Genomic DNA, 21,069 nt, shown 5'->3' with positions numbered 1-21,069 from the left:
GAAGTATAAAATACTACTTGGAGTCAAATCTTGAATTACTGTTGAAATTCTGGCTCTATGCAATGTGGGCCTAAATGCGATTTACACCCTAGACTTCATCTTCACCCTCAGCTCCTTCGTCGGTCGGAAAGCTCCCCAGCTAATTTTGTGCCCGGGGACTGCGAGAGATTTACCACTCTTGGGCTCAATCTCCCACATTGCCACAACTCCAGCGGTAAATATCAGGATGGTTCTCTCAATGAAAGCACCATTCGTAGTTCCATATAGTCCGCCCGCAAATGGAGCAAGGATATTTAGATCAGCCTGCTGTTTGCCAGTTGCAGGGTCTGTTACAAGGAACCGAAGAGGGTCGTATTGATCTGGGTTGGAGAAGTATCGAGAATCATGATGATAGGAGCCGTGTGAAAGGATGACCTTCTCATCTTTGCGAATTGTGTAGGTGCGAGGTTCAGTCAGGCCGTAGGCGGCTTCTTCTGCCGACTCGGAAAGTGTAATGTCGGATGCCAGTTTTTTGGAAGTGATTCCTGCACAGTGAAGGCGCACAGTTTCGTAGTAGCATGCCCTGAACAACGGGCAAGATTCGAGCACTTTCTCGATATCGAGGCTGAGCCGAGGAGGTTCATCGAATGGGAACCCAGTCTCTTGGCGGCTTGGTCGAGAAGCTACCACGTAAGAGGATATTTCCTTGCGGACCTGCTCAAGGAGTGGAGGATCTGAGAATAGGTGGGTGATTGTCCAGAAAGCGATCTTGCTTGTGTGCTCGATCAGCTCATAATACAAGGACAAGTGTCCCGCAGCACTGGCACTGGGGGAAAGCTCCAGCTTGCAGAAAGTTCGCATCCGATCTTTGACTAGCTCTGAAGCATCGTCGAGATCCCGTAGTTCAATGCCGGGATCAATCCCGTCGTCCCAAGCGACGAGAGCTCGGTGAAAGATTGACATGATATGACGGAGCCGATCACGCGCCGCATGACCTGCTGAAGCAGAAGGGTGTGGTATATAACGAGGAGTACCAATAAATAGCGTCACATAGCTGCTGTCAAGAGTGCCAAGATCTTCCGACAAACCAGGGAACGCTTCTACAAAAGCATCGCCCATCAGAAAGGTAGTGGTGATGTGGCCGACGAAATTGCTCACAAGAGCAAACAAGTTCGCTTCACAGAATGATTGATCCCCTTCATCAGGTAGCTCTACCTGACTGCTTCCACGCTCCCAAGGGTTCTGGTCAACAAGGCTGCGGCAGAAGCTCACCAGGTTCGGCATGTTACCTTGCACCAATCGAGTGATTGCGGACGAAGCATCAGTGATAAAAGGCTTTCCATTGATAATCGAAGTGGCATTGTCACTGATACCTTGGTTTTGAGCCAGTTTCAGTTTGCGCGTGAGACCGCGGTCGCCAAAGACATTTTGCAACGCCTGATCGAGGACATGAGCACTCGAAGCATCTTCTGCGGAGGAGACGGTCTTCATCATATGTGGTGAGAGCACGGCATTGTGCTTCTCGCCGCGCAAATAGAGGCCAAAGACAGGCTCATTCATGGATTCTCTATAAGCTATTATTAGCAACTGTGCAGAACAAGGTAAAAATTGAATACACCTACCGTGTTCTCATGAAGAAGTTGACATGATTCCACAAGAAAGGAAATCCATGTCCAATCCAAGGGATCCAGTAGGGCGCTAATAGTACTGCCCTTGGTTTTGAAGGGTCTTGATCGCGGCGCTGACTTTGAAGCCCCGAGATAAAACGGGTCGTGATGCATGCGAAAACAACAACAGCAAAGAATGTAGGCCAACTTACATGAGGCAACCCATTTCGGGCGCTCTGCAAAAGACCATTGGGTGAGGTTTCATACTCCATGGTGATAATATGGATTGGCAATAACAAACACTGCCATCCGAGATGACACGGTGTTCCAACTCCCACGCTCGCACAAGTCTCGAAGTTCACAGGATTTGGCCAGGAACAGGTAAATATTGAATTCCAAGACTCTCAAATATGTATTGATTCAGGCGATGAAAGGGACACGATGGCGCGGTCGAGTTCTTTCCCTTGCTGACTCATCTTGGAAGCCTGAGGTCTCACTTGGACATTTTGATAATTTGCACTGATGGTTTTTATTTGTCAATACGTTACTTGTTCCCTATTTAGTGATGTAGAATCCGAGTTGAATGAAGATGTAAATAGTACTTTGACGTCGGTGTTCCGACGTGGTTCACATGTATACAAGACCGAACTCACGATATATTGTGAGCAAATAAACCATCTCCTAGCTAACAGAAGGTGTTACTTAACTAAGAGATCAGCATTGCTAGTTGGCAACCTAAAGCCTTACTGGAGCACACAAAACATCAGAATCAAATCAGGGAATCCATTTCTGCTCACCCGGAGCAAGATTAGCATTCCGTCGCCGATGAGAGCACCAGAGACCCAATGCGAACGCATTGCAGGAAATTGACTAGCAGCATTCACAGAATGACCAGTCTGATAACGAAGGGCCGGTTGATCTTGATAGATCCACACGCCTATGATCTGACGTGGTCCGGTGAACGCAATATTGGGACCACTTGCTAGTGATGCTGCAGTGGCGCTGTGAACATTATCCGAAACCCATGCATATAGTGCGGCAATTCTCCAAAAACAGAGCATGTACAGAGCACAAGCATAGCATATCGAAGATGAAGACTTGGACTTGGGACACAGGCTTCAGAAGGTACGGTAAGGAAGATTTGGTATGAAGTATGAAGCGAGACATGATCTCTTTGTCTGGGATGAGAAACGTAGCAAATGCCATAAAGAGCCCAGGATAGCCAATCCCATGAACGAGGGTAGGTGCAAACAGTGATAGAGAGGAGACACCAATGCCAACACAAAGATAAGTGAAGTAGTGCATCTACAGACGGGCTTCTTTCAAGGTACATTTGGCATCATTCCAATTAAGCGAGTCATCACTGCATTTCCAGCTCAGCCTTTGCATCGAAATTGGTAAAAAGTACTTACCCTCGAGGGATATTCTGACCAAATGAGGCTTGCAGAATAGACTTTTCTTTAGCAGTGAGCCACTTTGCCTTCTCTGGGTAACTCTGAAACGGCGACAGCCAAAAATTACAATGGTAAGCCCTCGATGATGAACAACCACCGCCAATCGAAGACATGAGATCATCATCTGTGTCGCTATTGAGGACTTTTGCGTTCCCTTACAGGATATGAGTTTTATACAGGGATATAGAGGAGACTCGTTGTTCTCACCGATGTTGGTCCGGTCCAGATAGCACAAGAGGTAAGTCAAAGCTACCAAGGGCAGAATTCGACGGTCAATCTTCCTATAAACTATGAAATGGTTAGAAGTTTGCCCCCGTAATAAGACAGGAAGTATCTTACCGTGCATAGTCTTCCTTTGTTGGTTCGGCAGTGCTATTATCCAAATACTCTAGATGTATACACCCCGCATAATAAGTCCGGGGCAGCAATGATTGACTGATGTAGTTGAAAGAAGAATTCAGTAATTGGTCCCTGATAAGAAGAAGACACCAGGACTCGGCTGTAGGCCGCGGACTCATACTCAGAAGCTAGAAATCGGACAACAAGCAGCCGTATAGTTCCATACTAGATACTCAACGAGACAATAAAATGGTGAGATAATTCAGTAAGACGAATAGTCGAGAGATAATATTGAGATGAGACAGACAGTAACTAAATTCAGTTCTCATTCTGCAGGAGCTTCGACAGCGCAGCGCTCTCGCTCTCATACTTGAGGATTTTGGCTTGCGATCCATGAACCTTGCGTAGAAGCCACTCAATCCTAGAAGTGAGCTCCCAGGGATACTTTGGCAAAGAACCGAGGACCTGTAGTTCCTGCTCATACTTACTGATACTCGAGTTCTCGTTGCTCATAAGCTGTGCAAGAATCAACATGTCAAGGCGACCCTGCAGGGTCTTGTTCTCGACTAGGCGCTGGAAAGCAGCGCGATAGACCGGCTTTCCGGGCTTGATGTATCGTGGGAATCCCTTATCAGTTCCCACAGAGATGAGCTCTGATTGCTCCAGAGCGTGCAGAGTGGCCTCGCCATTATCTTTGAATAGATCAGAGAGAAGGACTTTGTTGTACAGTAGAGTACCATCCTTGGAGCGGGCCAGGGACTTTATCAGATGCCACGCTTGTTCACGAGTCCACTGAGGTGTCACCGAGTCTGTACCCAGGATGAATATTTTCAAAATCTCCGATGCCGACTGCTCAATGATACGGTTCACGGCAGCTATATTGATTGTTAGAAGCGTTCTCAGCCGAAACAAAATTTAGACATACCTTCAGGAGACTCGCCGGCTTCAATCCGATGAGCCATGAACTCAAGGTCAGTAACTCGGCCGCCCAATACCTTAATGCAAGAATCCAAGCCATGAAGTGTTTCCTTGCGTCTCGCATCCTGCTCTTTGTCACCCTCGCCTGCCGCTGCGTCCAGATGACTTAGAACGAAACGACGGCCAACTTCGAGTGAGCAGTCACCTAGGCCAATTGTGCGGAACACTTGATTAGGGAGGGCCTTGCTCAAAGGCTTCGCAAAGGAGGAATCAGTTGTTAAAAAGATGACATGTGCAATATTAGCTGAGGTCAGACCAGCCGCCCACTGAGTCATCTTGTCGAGCACAACACTGTTGTCTGCATCATACATGAAGTTATCAATGACGACAACAGGTCGTTTCTCCGGGTGACCCTCCAGGTATTCATCCTCGGACACATTGAAATCTTTGTCCTCCTTGCGTCTTCCTTCCAAAGCAACCCGCCTCATAGCAACAGCTGTGTTCTGCCAGATCTTGCTCAGCTGCGCATCGAGTGTCTCAGAGAATCCAGCCTTGGTACCAATCATTCCCTGTGCAGCCAGGTCAATCAAGCTGCTGAGGCTGTTCATCCAAGAAAAAATCGGTCGGTAGCCGACCTGCGCCGCCGCTCGCGAGATCTTAGCCGTGTCGCCTCGAGCATCTTGGATTTGCTTGCAGTCAATCACGACCTTGTACTTGTGCTCTTTCAGCGCCTGTTCCAAGACCAACTCGCGTTTACCGGAGCCCCGTGGCCCATGAATGACGATAAATGTTTCCGCAGTCTCAGTTAACCAGGCTTGCAGCTGTGAGATATCCTTTTGTCGGTCTTCCCAGATAGCTGCCAGGCCACGCGGGTCTGATTTATTCTTTCCAAAAGAGAACATGTTGGCTTTGCTGGCTTGTGCGCGAACCCATTGCAAGATTGGGTTCTCCTCATGTTGCAAAGTCGACTTGATTTTGAGTTTGATGAAGAATGTGCGAATTGGATCAAAGATAATGACTGTGATGGTGGCAATCAAGGCAGCAAAAGCGGGAATAACTATTCTTGGATGGTTCAGGATCCAGTCTTTGATCATAGACAGCTTGATCTTGCGTTCGTAATTGATCTTGAACCTAGTACCGGATTTCCCGCCGCCAGCTTCCTCAGAAACAATAAAGCCATGCATACAGTTTCTTGCCATGACAGCAAACCGAGGTCGTTCGAATCGCAGAGTCGCATACCGAGGTTCCACTTTGGAGTCGGAAGGTTGGGGTTGAATATCCAGAAGCTTTCCATATGGGCGAAACAGCGAGTACAGGGATTCTTGGGTTAGCTGGGCAGCTGAGGTATCGGGGGAAGTAGACAGGAATTCCACCTTGATGGTCTGGCTTGGAATTCGATAAAGGTCTTCGATCCACGGTATTCCACGCACGATGTCCGCATCAACCGTCTGGAATGGATTGAACCAGGGATTGATAGGATTCTTTTGTAGATGCTCTTTGACTGCGTTCTGGATAGACTCGTCATCCACATCTGGCTTGCGCGCATACTTCACGAACGCACCGCCTTCTTTATACCTAGTGACAACCTCTTTGATCTCCAGATCCAAGCCTTTAGGCAGTGACCTTTGAACAATCCGAAGCGGATCAGACGCTGCCAGTCCGGGCTTGTTGATCCGTGTCAATATGCCTCCAAGAGGCTGTACGTGGCTGAGGGGTCCCCGTAGGAACCACTGTAACCGATGCGGGAAGATATCTAGAGATGGTCAGCGAAAAAGAAACAGAAGCATGGACAGTTACAGTGCATACTATTCACGTAGATTATTCCTTCATTTTCTCCTCGTGAAATATGTCCTGACTGGATAGAAGATGTGCAACGTATTGTCGAGCGTCCCCAAAGCGGAGGTCTCCACCCTCGGCCAAACGCGTTGGCGTTGATATGAGAGCGTGGAGAGCAAGCCGCCAAGGGAACTCTTGTGAAGGGTGCCTGTCTCATTTTGACAGAGACATACCGAAGTGGGAAAAAAATATTCTTGGAAGAGAGATCCAGTGTCTAAATCGATCAACCGCACATGAATGACGTCGTGTTCTTGATGATGGGGCTTGTTATCGATCACGTGATGTTTGATTACGAAAAAAGATAACCGCAGTCAACTTGTCGCGACATCCATCAATCACACCTGGTCTATTGTACAGCGCAAAATGGGCTGGCTATGGGGCTCAAGTCCTAGTGACACATCCAAGGACTCTCCATCCACGACACCTGCGGAACCACAACAGCAGAATGCACCACCGAAGACCCTGACCCCCAACGAACAAGCCGACCTGGAATGGAACTCAATCCTCGCCGACCTCAGAGCAGAGGATGCTACCCTTTCGAAGGGTACCTCTAGTGGTCTCACATCTGATGGCAATGCCTCAACACAACCCGAAACACCTACATCACCCATCGCTCCCGAATCCCTCTATCAAGATACCATGTCCTGCCGCAACGCCTTTGACTACGCCTTCTTCTGCCAGTCTTTCGGAGGGCAGTTTGTGAATGTTTATCGATATGGAGAACTACGGTCCTGCAGCGATCACTGGGATAATCTGTGGCTGTGCATGAAGACGCGCACATGGCCTGAGAACCTGCGCAAGAAGGCGATCCTAGACCACAACCGAAAGAAGGCCATCAAGTATAAAACTGGCCCCAGTAGTGAGGATGTCTGGGATGTACGGCTGGAACCGGCTCGGGACTCGTTCAAGGGGGACTTTGCCGCCTTGGAGCGGGAAATGAAGGCCGAAGAGGAGGAGGAGGCGAGACAAAAGGCGGCTTCATGATACCCCTTGTCTTTTTCCCTTAGGGGTTTTTGTTACAATATGTAGATATTATTGCTTTTCTCATCCGCTCATGTATAATATGACCTTCTCGATTCTCCCAGTGTTTGAGAGTCCTTTGTAGAAATTGTAGACGACTAAACAGTCAATTGGTTTCGGGGTTCATATCCCCACTAGATCTTTCTACATATCTTTCCATCTATATTCAAGTTAGGGGTTTCTATACAAAATCTACACGTTGTTCGAATAGTTGAAAAGAAACAAAATCCCTGAATTGCATCACTGTATAAACAACAGAAAAAACCGCTCCATTGCTATGCGACACTCCAAAATGCCACGCTAAAAACACAAGATTGAAGAATTTATCGAAGCCCAGCCACAGAATCTCTTCATGAGACACTCGTATCAACGAAAATCAAAGAGCTCAAAGACATGGCAAATACATGTCTCTGGGTAACAAAAGAACAAGTCAAACAGCCTTATATAGATAGTCTTGGCAGTAAAGGAGCAGGAAGTGGTTGATGTTCCTGGAACCTGTGAGTAGCCGATGTGCATGTATAAAAGCCCAGTTGCGAAGCACGACCTGCTGCAGAGAACAACTCGATAATGTCAGCATCGAAGCGAATGATACAAGGGAAATAGAAAAGCCACGGTAATGTTCCTCCCCAGAACCTCTCAAGCCAGACTAATTAGTGCCTCCTGCCCTGTTCCTGTTGCTCGTTAAATTTCCGCTCTTTATAGTGGATCTTATCTACCTCGTTAGGAACTCGTCTGCTAAGCTCTCTACGCCCGGGGCTTGATGAAGGACTTCTTGGCTCTGGCTGTGACTGTAGTCTTCTTCCCCTGGCCTCATCGGACTCTTGTTCGTGTGGAATGGTCATAGTCGGTGCCGACGTGGGCCCGTCAGCACCGCCAGCACCGCTATTATGACCTTCTACCTGTGACGATGTGGATGGATTAGCAGTAGAGGTCTGGGACCAATCAATAGGAGGCATGTTCTTCGCATCGAGATTGTCGGGGACACTGCGAGGGGTCGGTCTTCCGCCATAAGGGTGATGCCTTGAGCTATTCATACGAGATCCTGTTCTCATTGACATTCTACGGAGCGCTCCCATTCTGCCACCACTAAACGCGGCAGAGTGCCCTCTCCGTGTGGTAGAAGTTCCGCTGCGAGATACTGGCCGGCTTCCATCAGGTAAGGTTCCCGATATGCGTCCGTCATTATAAATGCGCATGTTTACCCGCTGACCATCGATCTCGCGAATAGTAACAAAGCCGTTTGGGTGATCGCTGGGCTCATCACTGCCGTCCTTTGTTGATGTTTGTCTTGTGGCCTCTGGCATTTTGAGATTGAGCCTATCGAATCGGCAACTTTGAGATGCTTGATGTTGGATGGATACTGGAGTGGATGTTTTAAACGCTTGGATGATTGGATGATTGGATGCTTGATGAATTGGAATGTACCGAAACATGAGGGAAAGAGAACGCTTAAATACTTTCGCTGGCACTCATCAAAGCCGGCGGTATCAAGCAAGTTTGATAAAGAAAAGCTGCAGAAATAGCAGCCACAACGATATCGTCGACTACTTTACTTTGATTTCTTTGTTCTGTCCTCTGCCGTCTCTCTTCAGAGATAATTAAAGCTGTGACGGCGTTCCGACGAGTGTCACGGTGAGTTCGATAGTAAGAATGGAACAAAGAGTCAAATTTTCAGAAATGGAAAGGCTATTTACAGCAATGTAGAGAGATTACCGTATTGGTAGACGCTCTAAATACCTTGCAGACTTGAAGAAAACAACGCTAGGACAGAAACAAAGAACAAGGAATCAAGAATAGAATAATTGAAAACAACATCAAAAAGCGCAGTACCAGGGCTTTTGTTGAACTGCTCCGATCATGAGCAAAAAACCGTCTAAATCACAGATGTATCTCATTTGAGGAACTTTTAGTTTCCTCAAAGTTTTGGTCATAGTCGTGGCCGTCAGTCATAAACATGTCCCGTAGGCCCCCAATTTAGGCGACAACTTGGGTCTCGATAGGCTGGGGAACGGTGTCGATGGCAGGACGGCGTACGATACCACCGGTTACAGGAAGCTGAGAGCTGGTGCCGCTAAGGAAGGCGTCCACCTCGCGAGCACACTGGCGACCTTCGTTGATACCCCTAGAACCAAGTTAGTTTATTGCTGCGATGTAGAATATAAGGTTGGGTGAAAACTTACCAGACAATCAAAGACTGCCCACGGCGGCAATCACCAGCGGCGTAGACGCCGGCAATGTTGGTCGAGTAGTGACCGGGGGGAGTTTTGACATTCTTGCGAGGATCACGGTCGATTTCCTCGCCGAGGAGACGGTCCTCAGGACCCAAGAAGCCCATGGAGAGGAGAACAAGGTCAGCAGGGAAGAACTGCTCACTGCCCTCGACGGTCTTCATGTCCCAACCACCAGTAGCACTCTTCGTCCACTCAACACGAACGGTGTTGATGCCCTTGACGCGGTTGTTGCCATCATCAACGAACTCGGTCGACATGACACAGTATTCACGGGGGTCCTTGCCCATGTGTGTCTTGACCTCAGAGTGGCCGTAGTCGACACGGTAGATACGAGGCCACTGGGGCCAAGGGTTGTCGCGGGCACGCTCTGGGGGAGGCTGAGGCAGCAACTCGAAGTTGGTCACCGACTTGGCACCGTGGCGGACTGAGGTACCGATACAGTCGTTTCCGGTATCGCCACCACCAATGACGACGACGTGCTTGTCCTTGGCAGAGATGTATTCGCCATCCGAAAGTCCAGAGTCAAGAAGAGACTTGGTGTTCTTGTGCAGGAACTGCATGGCGAAGTGCACGCCATCGAGCTCACGGCCAGTGACCTTAAGGTCACGAGCGACGGTGGCACCGGTGGCAATGATGACAGCGTCGTTGCTGGCACGAAGGGACTCGAGAGAAACCTCGCAGTCTGGACCAACAGCAGTGCTGGCAACGAACTTGATACCTTCGGCAGCCATGAGATCAACGCGGCGCTGGACAACCTTCTTATCGAGCTTCATATTGGGGATACCATACATGAGAAGACCACCCATACGATCAGCACGCTCGTAGACAGTGACACTGTGGCCAGCACGGTTAAGCTGGTCAGCAGCGGCGAGACCAGCAGGACCAGATCCAATAATGGCAATGGTCTTGCCGGAGCGAGTCTTGGGAGGACGAGGGACCATCCAGCCCATCTCGAATCCACGATCAATGATAGCACACTCGATGGACTTGATACCAACGGGATCTTCGTTGATACCCAGAACACAGGAGCCTTCGCAAGGGGCAGGGCAGACACGACCAGTGAATTCAGGGAAGTTGTTGGTCATGAGCAGACGATTCAAAGCATCCTGCCATTGATTCTGGGAGAAAATTAGCCTTACGTTTACGCATGACGACACATTATTTGAAAAGAAAAACCACATCACTTACCTGGAAGACCAACTCGTTCCACTTGGGAATGATGTTGGAGATGGGGCAACCAGTGTCAGACTGACAGAAGGGAACACCACAGTCCATGCAACGAGCAGACTGATACTTGAGTTCGTCCTCGCTCAGGCGGTTGGAAATCTCACCCCAGTCGCGAGTACGGGTAGTAGGGTTGCGGTACTTCTCGCTGCGGCGGCTGTACTTCATGAAACCTCTTGTCTTGTCCAGAATCAGCGCGGACCGCTTCTTCTCAGTCTTGGAGTCGCTGATGCTATCTTCGATATCAAGCAAGTCGGTCTTCTTGTCGTCATCCGCCTTGGTCTTCTCTGCCTTGACCGGGGTACTAGGAAGCTGAGGAAGAGAGAACTCGGCCTTCTTCGCAGCTTGCGTCTTGGCAGCTTCCTCTTCCATGACACGCTTGTAGTCAATGGGCAGAACCTTGACAAAGTGAGGCAGAGCACGGGTAAAGTCAAGCAGAATACGAGCAGCCAGCTCGGAGCCAGTGTAATGGTGGTGATCCTCAATCAAGCCGCGAACAAAGGCGATCTCGGACGGGTCCTCGATGCCAGATACCTCCACCATCTCCAGGTTGACCTTGGAGTGGAAGTCTTGGTTCATGTCCAGCACGTATGCAATACCGCCAGACATACCAGCAGCAAAGTTACGACCGGTAGGTCCGAGGACAAGGACACGGCCACCGGTCATGTACTCACATCCGTGATCACCCGCACCCTCAACAACTGCAGTAGCACCAGAGTTACGAACAGCAAAACGCTCAGCAGCCATACCGCGGAAGTAGCAAGTTCCGCGAGTAGCACCGTAAAGACAGGTGTTACCAATGATGACGTTCTCCTCAGCCTTGAATGCGGCGCCGCGCGGTGGGTAGACGATGAGGCGACCACCGGACAGACCCTTACCGACGTAGTCGTTGGCGTCACCCTCGAGCTCAAGAGTGACACCCGGAGCAAGGAAAGCACCGAAGGACTGGCCAGCAGATCCCTTGATGTTTGCATGGATGGTGTCCTGCGGAAGACCATTGTCGCCGTAGCGTTTGCTGATCTGGTAAGAGAGGGTGGCACCGAGGGCACGGTCAGTGTTGACAATGTCACACTCGATGCGGCAAGGAAGTCCCTTCTCCAAAGCGAGCTCTGATTCTGCGATCAACTTGTTGTCCAGGCGAGTGTGGAGACGGTGATCCTGTTTCCGAACGTTGTAGGTAGCGACACCAGGGCGAAGAGAGTGAGCAGGAGTCAAAATAAGTGACAGGTCCACACGCTCCTGTTTAGCATTCCGAATGTCATCCCGGGTCTTGAGCAGCTCAGCACGGCCGACCATCTCGTTAACCGAGCGGACACCCAGCTTGGCCATAATAGCACGCATCTCGTTAGCAACATAGTAGAAGAAGTTGATGACGTGCTCAGGCGTACCCTGGAACTTCTTGCGAAGCTCGGGGTCCTGGGTTGCTATACCAACGGGACAGGTGTTCAAGTGGCATTTTCTGTATCAGATAGTTAGTTTCGATCATATCTCAAAGGTATTCGAGTTACAAACCTCATCATGATGCAACCCATTGCGATCAAAGGAGTAGTCGCAAAGCCATATTCCTCAGCACCGAGCAGACAGGCGATAGCCAAGTCACGACCAGTACGGATTTGACCATCAGTCTGGACCACCACACGGCCACGAAGATCGTTCAGAACCAGAGTCTGGTGGGTTTCAGCGAGACCCAGCTCCCACGGAAGACCAGCATACTTGATACCAGTCCAGCGCGAGGCACCAGTACCACCATCGTGACCAGAGATCAAGATATGGTCAGCCTTGGCTTTGGCCACACCAGAGGCGACAATACCGACACCAACTTCAGAAACGAGCTTGACGGAGACACGAGCACGCGGGTTGGAGCACTTAAGATCGTAGATGAGCTGCTTAAGATCTTCAATGGAGTAGATGTCGTGGTGGGGAGGTGGGGAGATGAGACCGACACCCGGTGTGGAGAAACGAGTGCGAGCAATCGGGCCGACCACCTTGTGGCCGGGCAGTTCACCACCCTCACCGGGTTTAGCTCCCTGCGCCATCTTGATTTGCAGCTCATCGGCATCTGCCAGATAGTTTGATGTAACACCGAAACGGCCAGAGGCAATCTGCTTAATGGCAGAGCGCATGGTGTCACCGTTCTCCATTCTGTTGCTGCGCTCGGGGTCTTCACCACCCTCACCAGTGTTGGACTTGCCGCCCAAACGGTTCATAGCAATGGCGAGTGTGGAGTGGGATTCCATGGAAATGGATCCGTAGGACATGGCACCAGTCACAAAGCGACGGACAATCTCAGTCCAGGGCTCGACCTGGTCAATGGGAATAGGAGTCCGCTGCTCAAAGTCGAAGTCGAGCATTCCACGCAGAGTGCAGTTCTTAATCTGCTCATGCTCTGCCTTGGCATAGGCCTCATAAGACTTGTCGTTCTTGGTGCGAACGGCATCTTGCATGTTGGCAATGCTGACGGGGTCGTTTATGTGGGCCTCACCACCATCACGCCAGTGATACTCTCCAGACTCTGGAAGACCAGGGATTTCAATAATGGGACGCGAAGGATAACCGCGCTCGTGGAAAGCAAAAGCATCCTCGGCAATCAGGTCAAAGGTGATACCACGGATACGACTGGCAGTACCAGCGAAGCAACGGTCGATGACACTGTCATCGATACCGAGGGCTTCGAAAATCTGGGCACCCTTGTAGGACTGAAGAGTGGAAATACCCATCTTACTCATGACCTTGAGAATACCACCATCGCAAGAAGACTTGTAGTTTTGAATGACCTTCTCATCAGAGATGTCCTTGCGGATCAGCTTCTCCCGGTTCATCTTGAGAATACACTCCAGGGCGAGGTAAGGATTAATGGCATCAGCACCATATCCGAGCAGAACACAGTGGTGGTGGACCTCACGAGCCTCGGCAGTTTCGACGGCGATGGCGGCTAGCGAACGCCACTTGTTGCGGACCAGATGGTGGTGAACAAGACCGGTAGCCAACAAAGCAGAAACAGGAACACGCTCAGCGGAGGTAGCGCGATCAGACAGAATAATGATCTTGTCGCCGTTCTGGATGGCCTCGGTAGTGGCCTCACAGATGGCATCGAGTGCCTCGATATAACCAGATGTACCCTTGCTCTTTTCGAATGTGATGTCGATGGTGCGGACTGTCCAGTCCTTGTGAGCCAAGTTGACATTTTTCAGGGCATTGAACTCGGGAATACTCAAGATAGGGGAAGGCAGAAGTAGACGGTGGCATTGGCTGGGGTCCATCTCGAGCAGGTTGCCCTGGGGTCCAACGTAACACTCTAGAGACATAACTACTGCCTCTCTGATAGGATCAATGGGCGGGTTCGTGACCTGAGCGAACAACTGTCGGAAATACTCGTAAAGTAGACGAGGCTGCTGGGCAATGCAGGCCAGGGGTGCATCGTTACCCATAGATCCCAGAGCTTCCTTGGAATCAGCGGCCATGGGGCCAAGCAGTAAGCTTACTTGCTCGAAAGAGTATCCAAAGGCGCGAAGACGGGGGTCGTTCTGGATGGTGTTTTCATCCAGAGCAAAGGAAAGGTCGACATTGGAGTCAAGCAATAGCTTGTTGATAGCGGGAAGCTTCAAGAGCTCCTTATCCAGCCAACCGGCGAAGTCATGGCGGCGGGCGACAGTCTGCTTGAGCTCAGCATCATCAATGATGCGTCCAGCCAAGGTATCGACGAGCAGCATCTTTCCGGGTTGCAGGCGACCCTTTTGCACGACTCTCTCAGGGTCGATATCGATTGCGCCGACTTCGGAAGCACAAACAATGCGGTCATCGTCCATGACGTAGAAACGGCAAGGCCGTAGACCGTTACGGTCAAGGTTGGCACCGCAGTAGCGTCCATCGGAGAAGGTGAAAAGAGCCGGCCCATCCCAGGGTTCCATCTGACAGGCAGCCCACTCATAGAAAGCAGACTTGGCCGGGTCCATAGCTGGGTTGTCTTGCCAGGCCTCCGGGATCATGATCATAACGGCCTCGGGGAGAGATAAAACACCGTTGATCATAAGGAGCTCGAGCACGTTATCGAATGCAGCGGAGTCGGAACCACCATCCTCAACAATAGGGTAAAGCTGGTCAAGCTCGTCGCCGAAAACCTCTGACCGAAGGACACCCTCTCGTGCGCGCATCCAGTTTTTGTTTCCTCGCAACGTGTTTATTTCACCATTGTGGGCAGCCCATCGCAAAGGCTGAGCACGATCCCATGAGGGGAATGTGTTTGTAGAGAATCGAGAATGCACCAGGGCGAAGTGACCCTCATAGTCTACGTTGACCAAGTCGTGGTAGTATGTGTAAACCTGGACGGGGGAGAGTTGACCCTTGTAGACAATGTTCCGGTTGCTGAGTGAGCACAAGTAGAACCAGTTGCCGAGGCCAATGACATGAGTCGCACGCTTCCGTAGGACATACAGCTGAAGCTCAAATGTTCTCTCATCGAACTTTTCGGTGTCGGTGATTTCGGGCTTGTTGCCCTCACCGTATGCTGATTTCAACACAACGAAGGGCTGCATAATAATTGGCTCCCGTGAAAGGGCAGCGGGACCAAGAATGGTTGAGTCCCGGGGCACCTCACGCCATCCCAGGGTACGGAGGCCCAGGGAGGTAGCCAATTCCTCGAAGCTTGCAATAGACTGCTTGAGTGCCTCCTCATCGGGCTTGAAGAACAAGTTGCCGACAGCATATTGTCCCAGTGGAGGAAGGTCCACACCTACCTCTCGGGCAAAGTTCTTGATGAAGAACTTGTGAGGAATACTGGTCATCACACCGGCGCCGTCACCGTCCCGTGCGTCAGAGCCAACGGCTCCACGATGGGTCATGTTGCACAGTAGGTTGCGGGCTACGATTCAATTGCTGTCAGCCATTTGTCCCAACTCACACCCTCATAGGAAACTCACCATCGCTGACAATCTTGTGGCTCGGCTTGCCTTTGATATGGCTGGTTCTGGTTAGACTTGCTCCCAGGCTGCAATTGGGTTAGGGTTGACTCACGCAGCAAAGCCTACACCGCAGGCATCCTTCTCGTACTCAGGATCATACAGACCTTGCCGCTCCGGCAGGGTATTGGCCCAGCCATAGCCTTGCTTCGGCTGGTACTGTGAGTACTCCTGGGGAGCCTGCTCCTCACTTAGATCTTTGCCATAGAGCTCCTCTAAGTTAAGACCCATTCTTCCGCCGGGAGCCGACAGAGAATGGAATGACAGGTGGGGGGTTTTTGAAGTTCTTGGAAATCCCCGCCGATTTGGGGGGGCGTATCGATTAGGGAGCGGGCAATGTCGTCACAGGCGTCGCAGCGCAGAAGCGAAAACAATGTTGGCCCGCGAGGTAGATGTAATCAAGAGGAGGGGAAGAGAGAAAGAAAAGAGTAAAAGGAGGGGGGAAAAAAAAAAGATGAGTGCAGGGACTCCGGGGATTGCAGCGACCCAAAAGGGAAAAATACAATGGTGGGGAGCAGCGTATGAGAATATCAGGGTGGTACGGAGGAGTACAGAGGAGTATAGATTACCTGGGATGTTCCAGTTGCAAATTACAGAGATTGGCCGGAAACAGGGCATTCCATAGAGCCGTTGGAGGGTAATGATAACTATTACGGCAAATCATCGAGATAAGCATCGAACCAATCATCTTGCACATTTTACAAGCCAAGATTAGCTTTCTGCTACGTCAAGATCCTCGGTATTGTAATCAGAAGTACGGAGTATGTTTATGTTCACTCTTATTTGAACATCTCTCTCACTCTCTCTCTCTCTCTCTTTCCCCCTCCCTCTCTTCTCTTTCCAGGATCCACGAGAAATCAAGGTCGGGAGGTGGGCCGACCCCATAATGTCCCGAGCTGCCTATTGGGCAGCGTACACTGACACAGAACGGATTACCAACACCGGAGCCCCGAATGGAGGAGACTAGCTCGCTAAACCGGATCACATGGAGACCCGGGTGGATGGGCGCATCCCCGGTGGGGCACGATGCAGTGCTTAATCCAGAGCGTTCCGACCTGATTTGTGTACCATGCAGGACCAGGGGAAATGAAAGTACTATACAGAATAGATCACTTGGCATTTTACAGAGCATAGGTGGTGTATTTCAAAAGTTTGTAAAAAAAAATAATTCACCCCCCTCACAGATGGTAAGGATATCAATACTCCGTACAGTCTCAAACGGTTCCCAATTCCGACCGCCAAGAGATCCCGGGATATCCCTCTCTTCTCCCCTGGATTGGCCAACATGCCACCCCCGATTTCGGGGCCATCCAGTCACTCCCCGGCATGACCTGCATTCGGATTGGCTAGAGCAATTTCCCCAGCTCATTCTTTGAGGTCATGTAAATTGCTTATCGAATTACCTGCTCGCTCACTGGAGGCCTTGCATCCCCAGAATCCCCAGACTCTGGGGACTCAACTTCGCCCCAAGATGTCCAATTGAATGACCTTTCTCTTCTCTTGGGTTACGATTTGACGAGGTCTCGGAGTTAACGCAAATTTGAGTCGGACGAAAGCGATCCGGCTTAACGCGTGTGAGATAAGGCAAATGATATGTGAATATAGCGTTACCTAACTCCTCTCACCTGGATCTCTTCTCCATTTTCCGCCTAGTTGCCTCGGTGTATAAAACCGTATTTACACTCCTAGTTGTTTTGGATCTATCAATTTATGCGATATCGTGTGTAGCCCCAGTGGATATCACATGATCCCCGTTCCTGCGCCAATGGTTTTCCAGCGGAAAGTCGGACGTCACGATCTCAGGGAAAGCTACACCCCGAATTCTCCCGATCCCTCCGCTTTGGGCTCACCGCCAGCTTCGGGTGACCCCGGCCGAGTGTCTTGGTATACATGTGCTGTAGATCACGGCCTTGAGACTGCGAATCAGGGACCCGCCCATGTTGCTAAAGTACATTCCCTTTACATTCAAACCTGCAATCCAGTTGCCCAGACTTACTGTATTATTTGGGTTTGCCTCTGCCACATAGGTAGGGGTGTGAAAGAATTTATGGCCTATGACTGTACCACTCTAGCTAGCTATACAGTATAGATCTGCTCCCTAGTTGGGCTTCTCTTTTCTCATCTCTTTGTTGCTTAATGTCAAGTTCTGAAGGTATAGAGAGGATTCAGCAGGTCTCCTAGCCTTACGGAGCACTATTCATCCAATCATTCAAGAGGCTCTGTAGAGAAATTGTCCCATTGGCTCTAATGTCGTACTCGTGCTTCATGCTTCTGAAAGGCCGTGGACTGATATTCGTTCACTATTCAATCCTTACCATACCTATGAACAGGGTTGTGTGGTAACAGAACACGCATCCTAGGTTTTATCGTTTATATAGGGTACTTTGGGTATTGGTTTGATTATGTGCAGCAAAAATATAGCTTACAAGTTCCAATCAGTTAACTTAACCTAAGAGAAAAACTTAGATGGCTCGGATCAGTAGAATGCGACAACTAGTGTATATATTTAAAACACTCCAATTCAAAAGTTGAGCTCCGATCTACAACCACAAAGCAGTAGAATCTATAGAGTACAGATAGAGTTAGTGTTCCCCGCATAGTCTTTGTGATTGGCAGTGGAGCTGCGGCCTTTTTTTGCGAGCTCTTTCTCCCCATTTCCTTTAATCCACGTCGATATTTCTGCGCTTCCAAGCTAATTTGTCCTCTATCCTCGTTTTACATTCAATTGCAGAAACAATCTCTATGTTTGTGTTGCAAACCCCTAACACCTGGCCTCACCGCACCGCGCAACTGCCATAAACACGCCGCTACCTCGAATAATACAAGCAACTCCACGATTCAAAGCTCCTGGCAGTCCCGGCAAGCCTATGCCATCCCCAATACCTGCTAGGCTGGAATAAAGACAACCACCACCGAAACCATGCTATCTCTTCCATTCATCACCCCACGCGACGTGAGCTCAACCTAGCCTCTACCCACTCCGAGATTCCAATCAGACGTTAACAACTCGACAGTCCCATGAACTCTGGTTCGGCTCCCCTCAGCCATACCGCGCATCGGCCGAACCAGGCCCCGGCGACAATGCCCCCAACCACCCCTCCCGCCGCAACGCCAATGGCACATCCAGCAGCCATCGCACATTCATGCCATCCCGCTCACCGGGCAATACACTAGCCGCGCTAGTCGCAGAGGAACGGTCACTACGCGCACGGAAACAAAACATCGCGTCCTTTGGATACTCGTGGATCAGGCCGGCGGGATGTGCGAAGACAATGCTAGGCATGAAAGAGGAGGAGGCGGAGCGTGAAGAGGCGCTTCAGGCTGCGGCGGCGGAGATGGATGCCGTTGAGGGTGAGGGCATTATGGACGATGATACGGGGATGCAGAGGGCGGATGGTGAGGAGGAAGATGAGGGTATGGAGCGTGATTTGGATGATGATATCCCGGATGCGGATGTGGATGCGGAGGGACTCATTGAGGAGGGGGAGGAGGGGCTTGAGGAGGATGATATTGAGGATGATGAGGGGTACATGGAGAGGGATCTGGATGATGACATTCCTGAAGGGTTTCCTGACGATGACTACGAGGGTTCTGGGTTTTATGATGATGGTGATGAGAATGAGGATTTCGATAATCAGCCTGATCTGGATGCGGAGATTCCTGCTGCTGATGGTGATATGAGTGGAGGCATGACGCGCGACTTGGATGATGATATCCCTGATGCGGCGGAAGGCTCAGAGCAGGGAGGTGAATGGCAGCATACGGATAGTGAGGAGGATCTGAGTGACGAGGATGAGGACGAGCCCAGTATCATTCAGTCCCGGTTGGAGAACTTCCGCACCAGCACACCGAACAGTCGCGGTGGCTTGCCTCCTCCGCCGTCTATTCGTCGTCAGCCTGAGACTGAAGCCCAGCGCCGGTTTCTGCAACGCTGGAGTGGTGGAGGTGATGCCCTTGATTCGAGCAGTATGTTGTATGACGATGAAGATCTGGGCGCCTCCATCACTAGCCAGGGTAGTCGACGGAGCGGGTTTGCGAGACGGTTCCCTCGACACATTGGCGGTCCTAGGGATAGCCTGGAATAGGTGAAACTATCTAACAGTGTCGCTATCGGTGCTAGGCTTTGTGGTTGCATGGCGTTCCATTGCATCAACGGTGTTTGTAGTGGGTTAAAAGACCTTGGGAGTTTTGCGGTGACTTATGATACTCATAACACGCTCTATGAGCGGATGCATTCAATATGACTTGAGCTTATGATTTATCTTATAGCCTAGAATAGTTAACGTTCAGACCTTCAGTTCTCTAACCAGGACAACTCCCTGCGTATTTGATGCTATATGCAGTATGTACAGCCAAAGAACACCCAACCAGTCTCGGACCACATTAGACATTCCTCGGTTTCTCCGCGGAGACCAGAGAGATGAACAATGTGAGCCCTGATCACACCATGTTGTTGCTCAGAGAACACCGGTGCATAACCTATATCCCGAGACACTGGTAAGCTCTTATATAAACAGCTCAAAAGAATCCATATTCCCAGAACGCCGGAAGCGCTAAAGCCAAAATTCCTATGCTGAAAGTATTGATAAGTTGTGTGCATGCCCGGTGATCCACATGAGATCGAGTGGAAGAGCATAGACCGGTTCTGCGTAAAATAAGTCAAGAGATTAAATGGGATATAGGCGAAATGGATATAGTCGGCACGGAGGGAAGCGCAATACCGTCAACAGAAAGACAGCAGATACATGCGCTCAGAATATCCACACATAGAAGAATAGGAGGAAGACAGCGCAGAAGAACCCAAGCCATACTCGCCAGCCGACGCCGGTGCTCTCGGCCATGCGAAGCATGCGGTTCATGTTTCCTCGAATTCGGACTCGGGTGTTTTCGAAAGAGCTGTTGAGGTCGTCCATATGTGTGGTGTCGCGAATTTCATCGCCAATTGCAAGAGTAATCTAAACCATCCTGTTAGCGACTGGGCGTTTCAAAATAGCAGTTGCTATCGCCTGGTGTGCAGGCGCGAGGATATCTTACATCTTTCAACATCTTGACTTTAGCGCTGATGCCTTCGACTTCGGCATCATTTTGTGATTCGAGTGATGAGAGAACTGCGTCGGAGTAATGTCCTCTGTAGGAAGTTCGAGTCAGCAACTGAACTCTCGAGAACGAGGAACACGGAGGACCGAGTACTTGACATACTTCTTGTCGGGTGATGCGTTCTGATATCCTCTCCCGGCTGCACCATTGTTTGAGTAGCCATTATGCGCTGGACTGGAATAGTCTCCATATCCATATCCGCCTGCAGGAGCTGGCGATCTGCTGGGCTGGCGGGAATCGCCACCGTATTGATCGAAGAGAGAGGAGGATCCGCGGGGATCACGTTGGCGCGGAAATCTGTTAACATCGGTCCGTATTAGTCACATGTATACCGCATGGTTGAGCCCAGGAGAGGGTAACAGAGGGTTGGAACTATACCGTGAAGCCATGACGCTTGTTGATATGTAAC

General features: G+C 50.3%; 8 protein-coding genes across 8 annotated transcripts; 2 read left to right on the top strand and 6 right to left on the bottom strand.

Moving 5' to 3' along the window:
• Positions 1–81: 81 nt before the first annotated feature.
• Positions 82–1,812, bottom strand: PENARI_c013G11558 (uncharacterized protein; the record flags this gene model as incomplete). The annotated part of the gene is made up of 2 exons (XM_022633367.1): positions 82–1,546; positions 1,799–1,812. The coding sequence occupies 2 exons, from the start codon at positions 1,810–1,812 to the stop codon at positions 82–84; spliced, it is 1,479 nt and encodes a 492-aa protein (XP_022486852.1).
• A 517-nt stretch (positions 1,813–2,329) lies between these two features.
• Positions 2,330–3,558, bottom strand: PENARI_c013G05167 (uncharacterized protein; the record flags this gene model as incomplete). The annotated part of the gene is made up of 4 exons (XM_022633208.1): positions 2,330–2,588; positions 2,999–3,194; positions 3,248–3,321; positions 3,380–3,558. The coding sequence occupies 4 exons, from the start codon at positions 3,556–3,558 to the stop codon at positions 2,330–2,332; spliced, it is 708 nt and encodes a 235-aa protein (XP_022486766.1).
• Positions 3,559–3,697: 139 nt separating this feature from the next.
• yme2 (uncharacterized protein) lies at positions 3,698–6,290 on the bottom strand (the record flags this gene model as incomplete). The annotated part of the gene is made up of 3 exons (XM_022633242.1): positions 3,698–4,254; positions 4,305–6,050; positions 6,104–6,290. 3 exons carry the CDS (start codon positions 6,288–6,290, stop codon positions 3,698–3,700), a joined length of 2,490 nt encoding a protein of 829 aa, XP_022487051.1.
• Positions 6,291–6,496: 206 nt separating this feature from the next.
• PENARI_c013G01810 (EMI1 family protein) lies at positions 6,497–7,117 on the top strand (the record flags this gene model as incomplete). The annotated part of the gene is made up of 1 exon (XM_022633136.1): positions 6,497–7,117. The coding sequence occupies one exon, from the start codon at positions 6,497–6,499 to the stop codon at positions 7,115–7,117; it is 621 nt and encodes a 206-aa protein (XP_022486805.1).
• A 686-nt stretch (positions 7,118–7,803) lies between these two features.
• PENARI_c013G01009 (uncharacterized protein) lies at positions 7,804–8,457 on the bottom strand (the record flags this gene model as incomplete). Its single annotated transcript, XM_022633109.1, has 1 exon — positions 7,804–8,457. One exon carries the CDS (start codon positions 8,455–8,457, stop codon positions 7,804–7,806), a length of 654 nt encoding a protein of 217 aa, XP_022487048.1.
• Positions 8,458–9,127: 670 nt separating this feature from the next.
• PENARI_c013G08020 (glutamate synthase (NADH)) lies at positions 9,128–15,794 on the bottom strand (the record flags this gene model as incomplete). Its single annotated transcript, XM_022633277.1, has 6 exons — positions 9,128–9,275; positions 9,334–10,502; positions 10,573–12,067; positions 12,121–15,466; positions 15,525–15,565; positions 15,619–15,794. The coding sequence occupies 6 exons, from the start codon at positions 15,792–15,794 to the stop codon at positions 9,128–9,130; spliced, it is 6,375 nt and encodes a 2,124-aa protein (XP_022486813.1).
• A 2,689-nt stretch (positions 15,795–18,483) lies between these two features.
• PENARI_c013G04655 (uncharacterized protein) lies at positions 18,484–19,648 on the top strand (the record flags this gene model as incomplete). Its single annotated transcript, XM_022633196.1, has 2 exons — positions 18,484–18,516; positions 18,578–19,648. 2 exons carry the CDS (start codon positions 18,484–18,486, stop codon positions 19,646–19,648), a joined length of 1,104 nt encoding a protein of 367 aa, XP_022486968.1.
• A 666-nt stretch (positions 19,649–20,314) lies between these two features.
• Positions 20,315–21,049, bottom strand: PENARI_c013G01795 (SNARE domain- containing protein; the record flags this gene model as incomplete). The annotated part of the gene is made up of 4 exons (XM_022633135.1): positions 20,315–20,518; positions 20,598–20,691; positions 20,763–20,957; positions 21,039–21,049. 4 exons carry the CDS (start codon positions 21,047–21,049, stop codon positions 20,315–20,317), a joined length of 504 nt encoding a protein of 167 aa, XP_022486933.1.
• Between the last annotated feature and the right edge of the window lie 20 nt (positions 21,050–21,069).

The sequence above is a fragment of the Penicillium arizonense genome (genome assembly GCF_001773325.1).
Source record: "Penicillium arizonense strain CBS 141311 chromosome Unknown PENARI_contig013, whole genome shotgun sequence".
NCBI classification, from domain to species: domain Eukaryota; kingdom Fungi; phylum Ascomycota; class Eurotiomycetes; order Eurotiales; family Aspergillaceae; genus Penicillium; species Penicillium arizonense.
The sequence above is the reverse complement of the archived record's forward strand: the minus strand, read 5'-3'. Positions and strand labels throughout refer to the sequence as shown.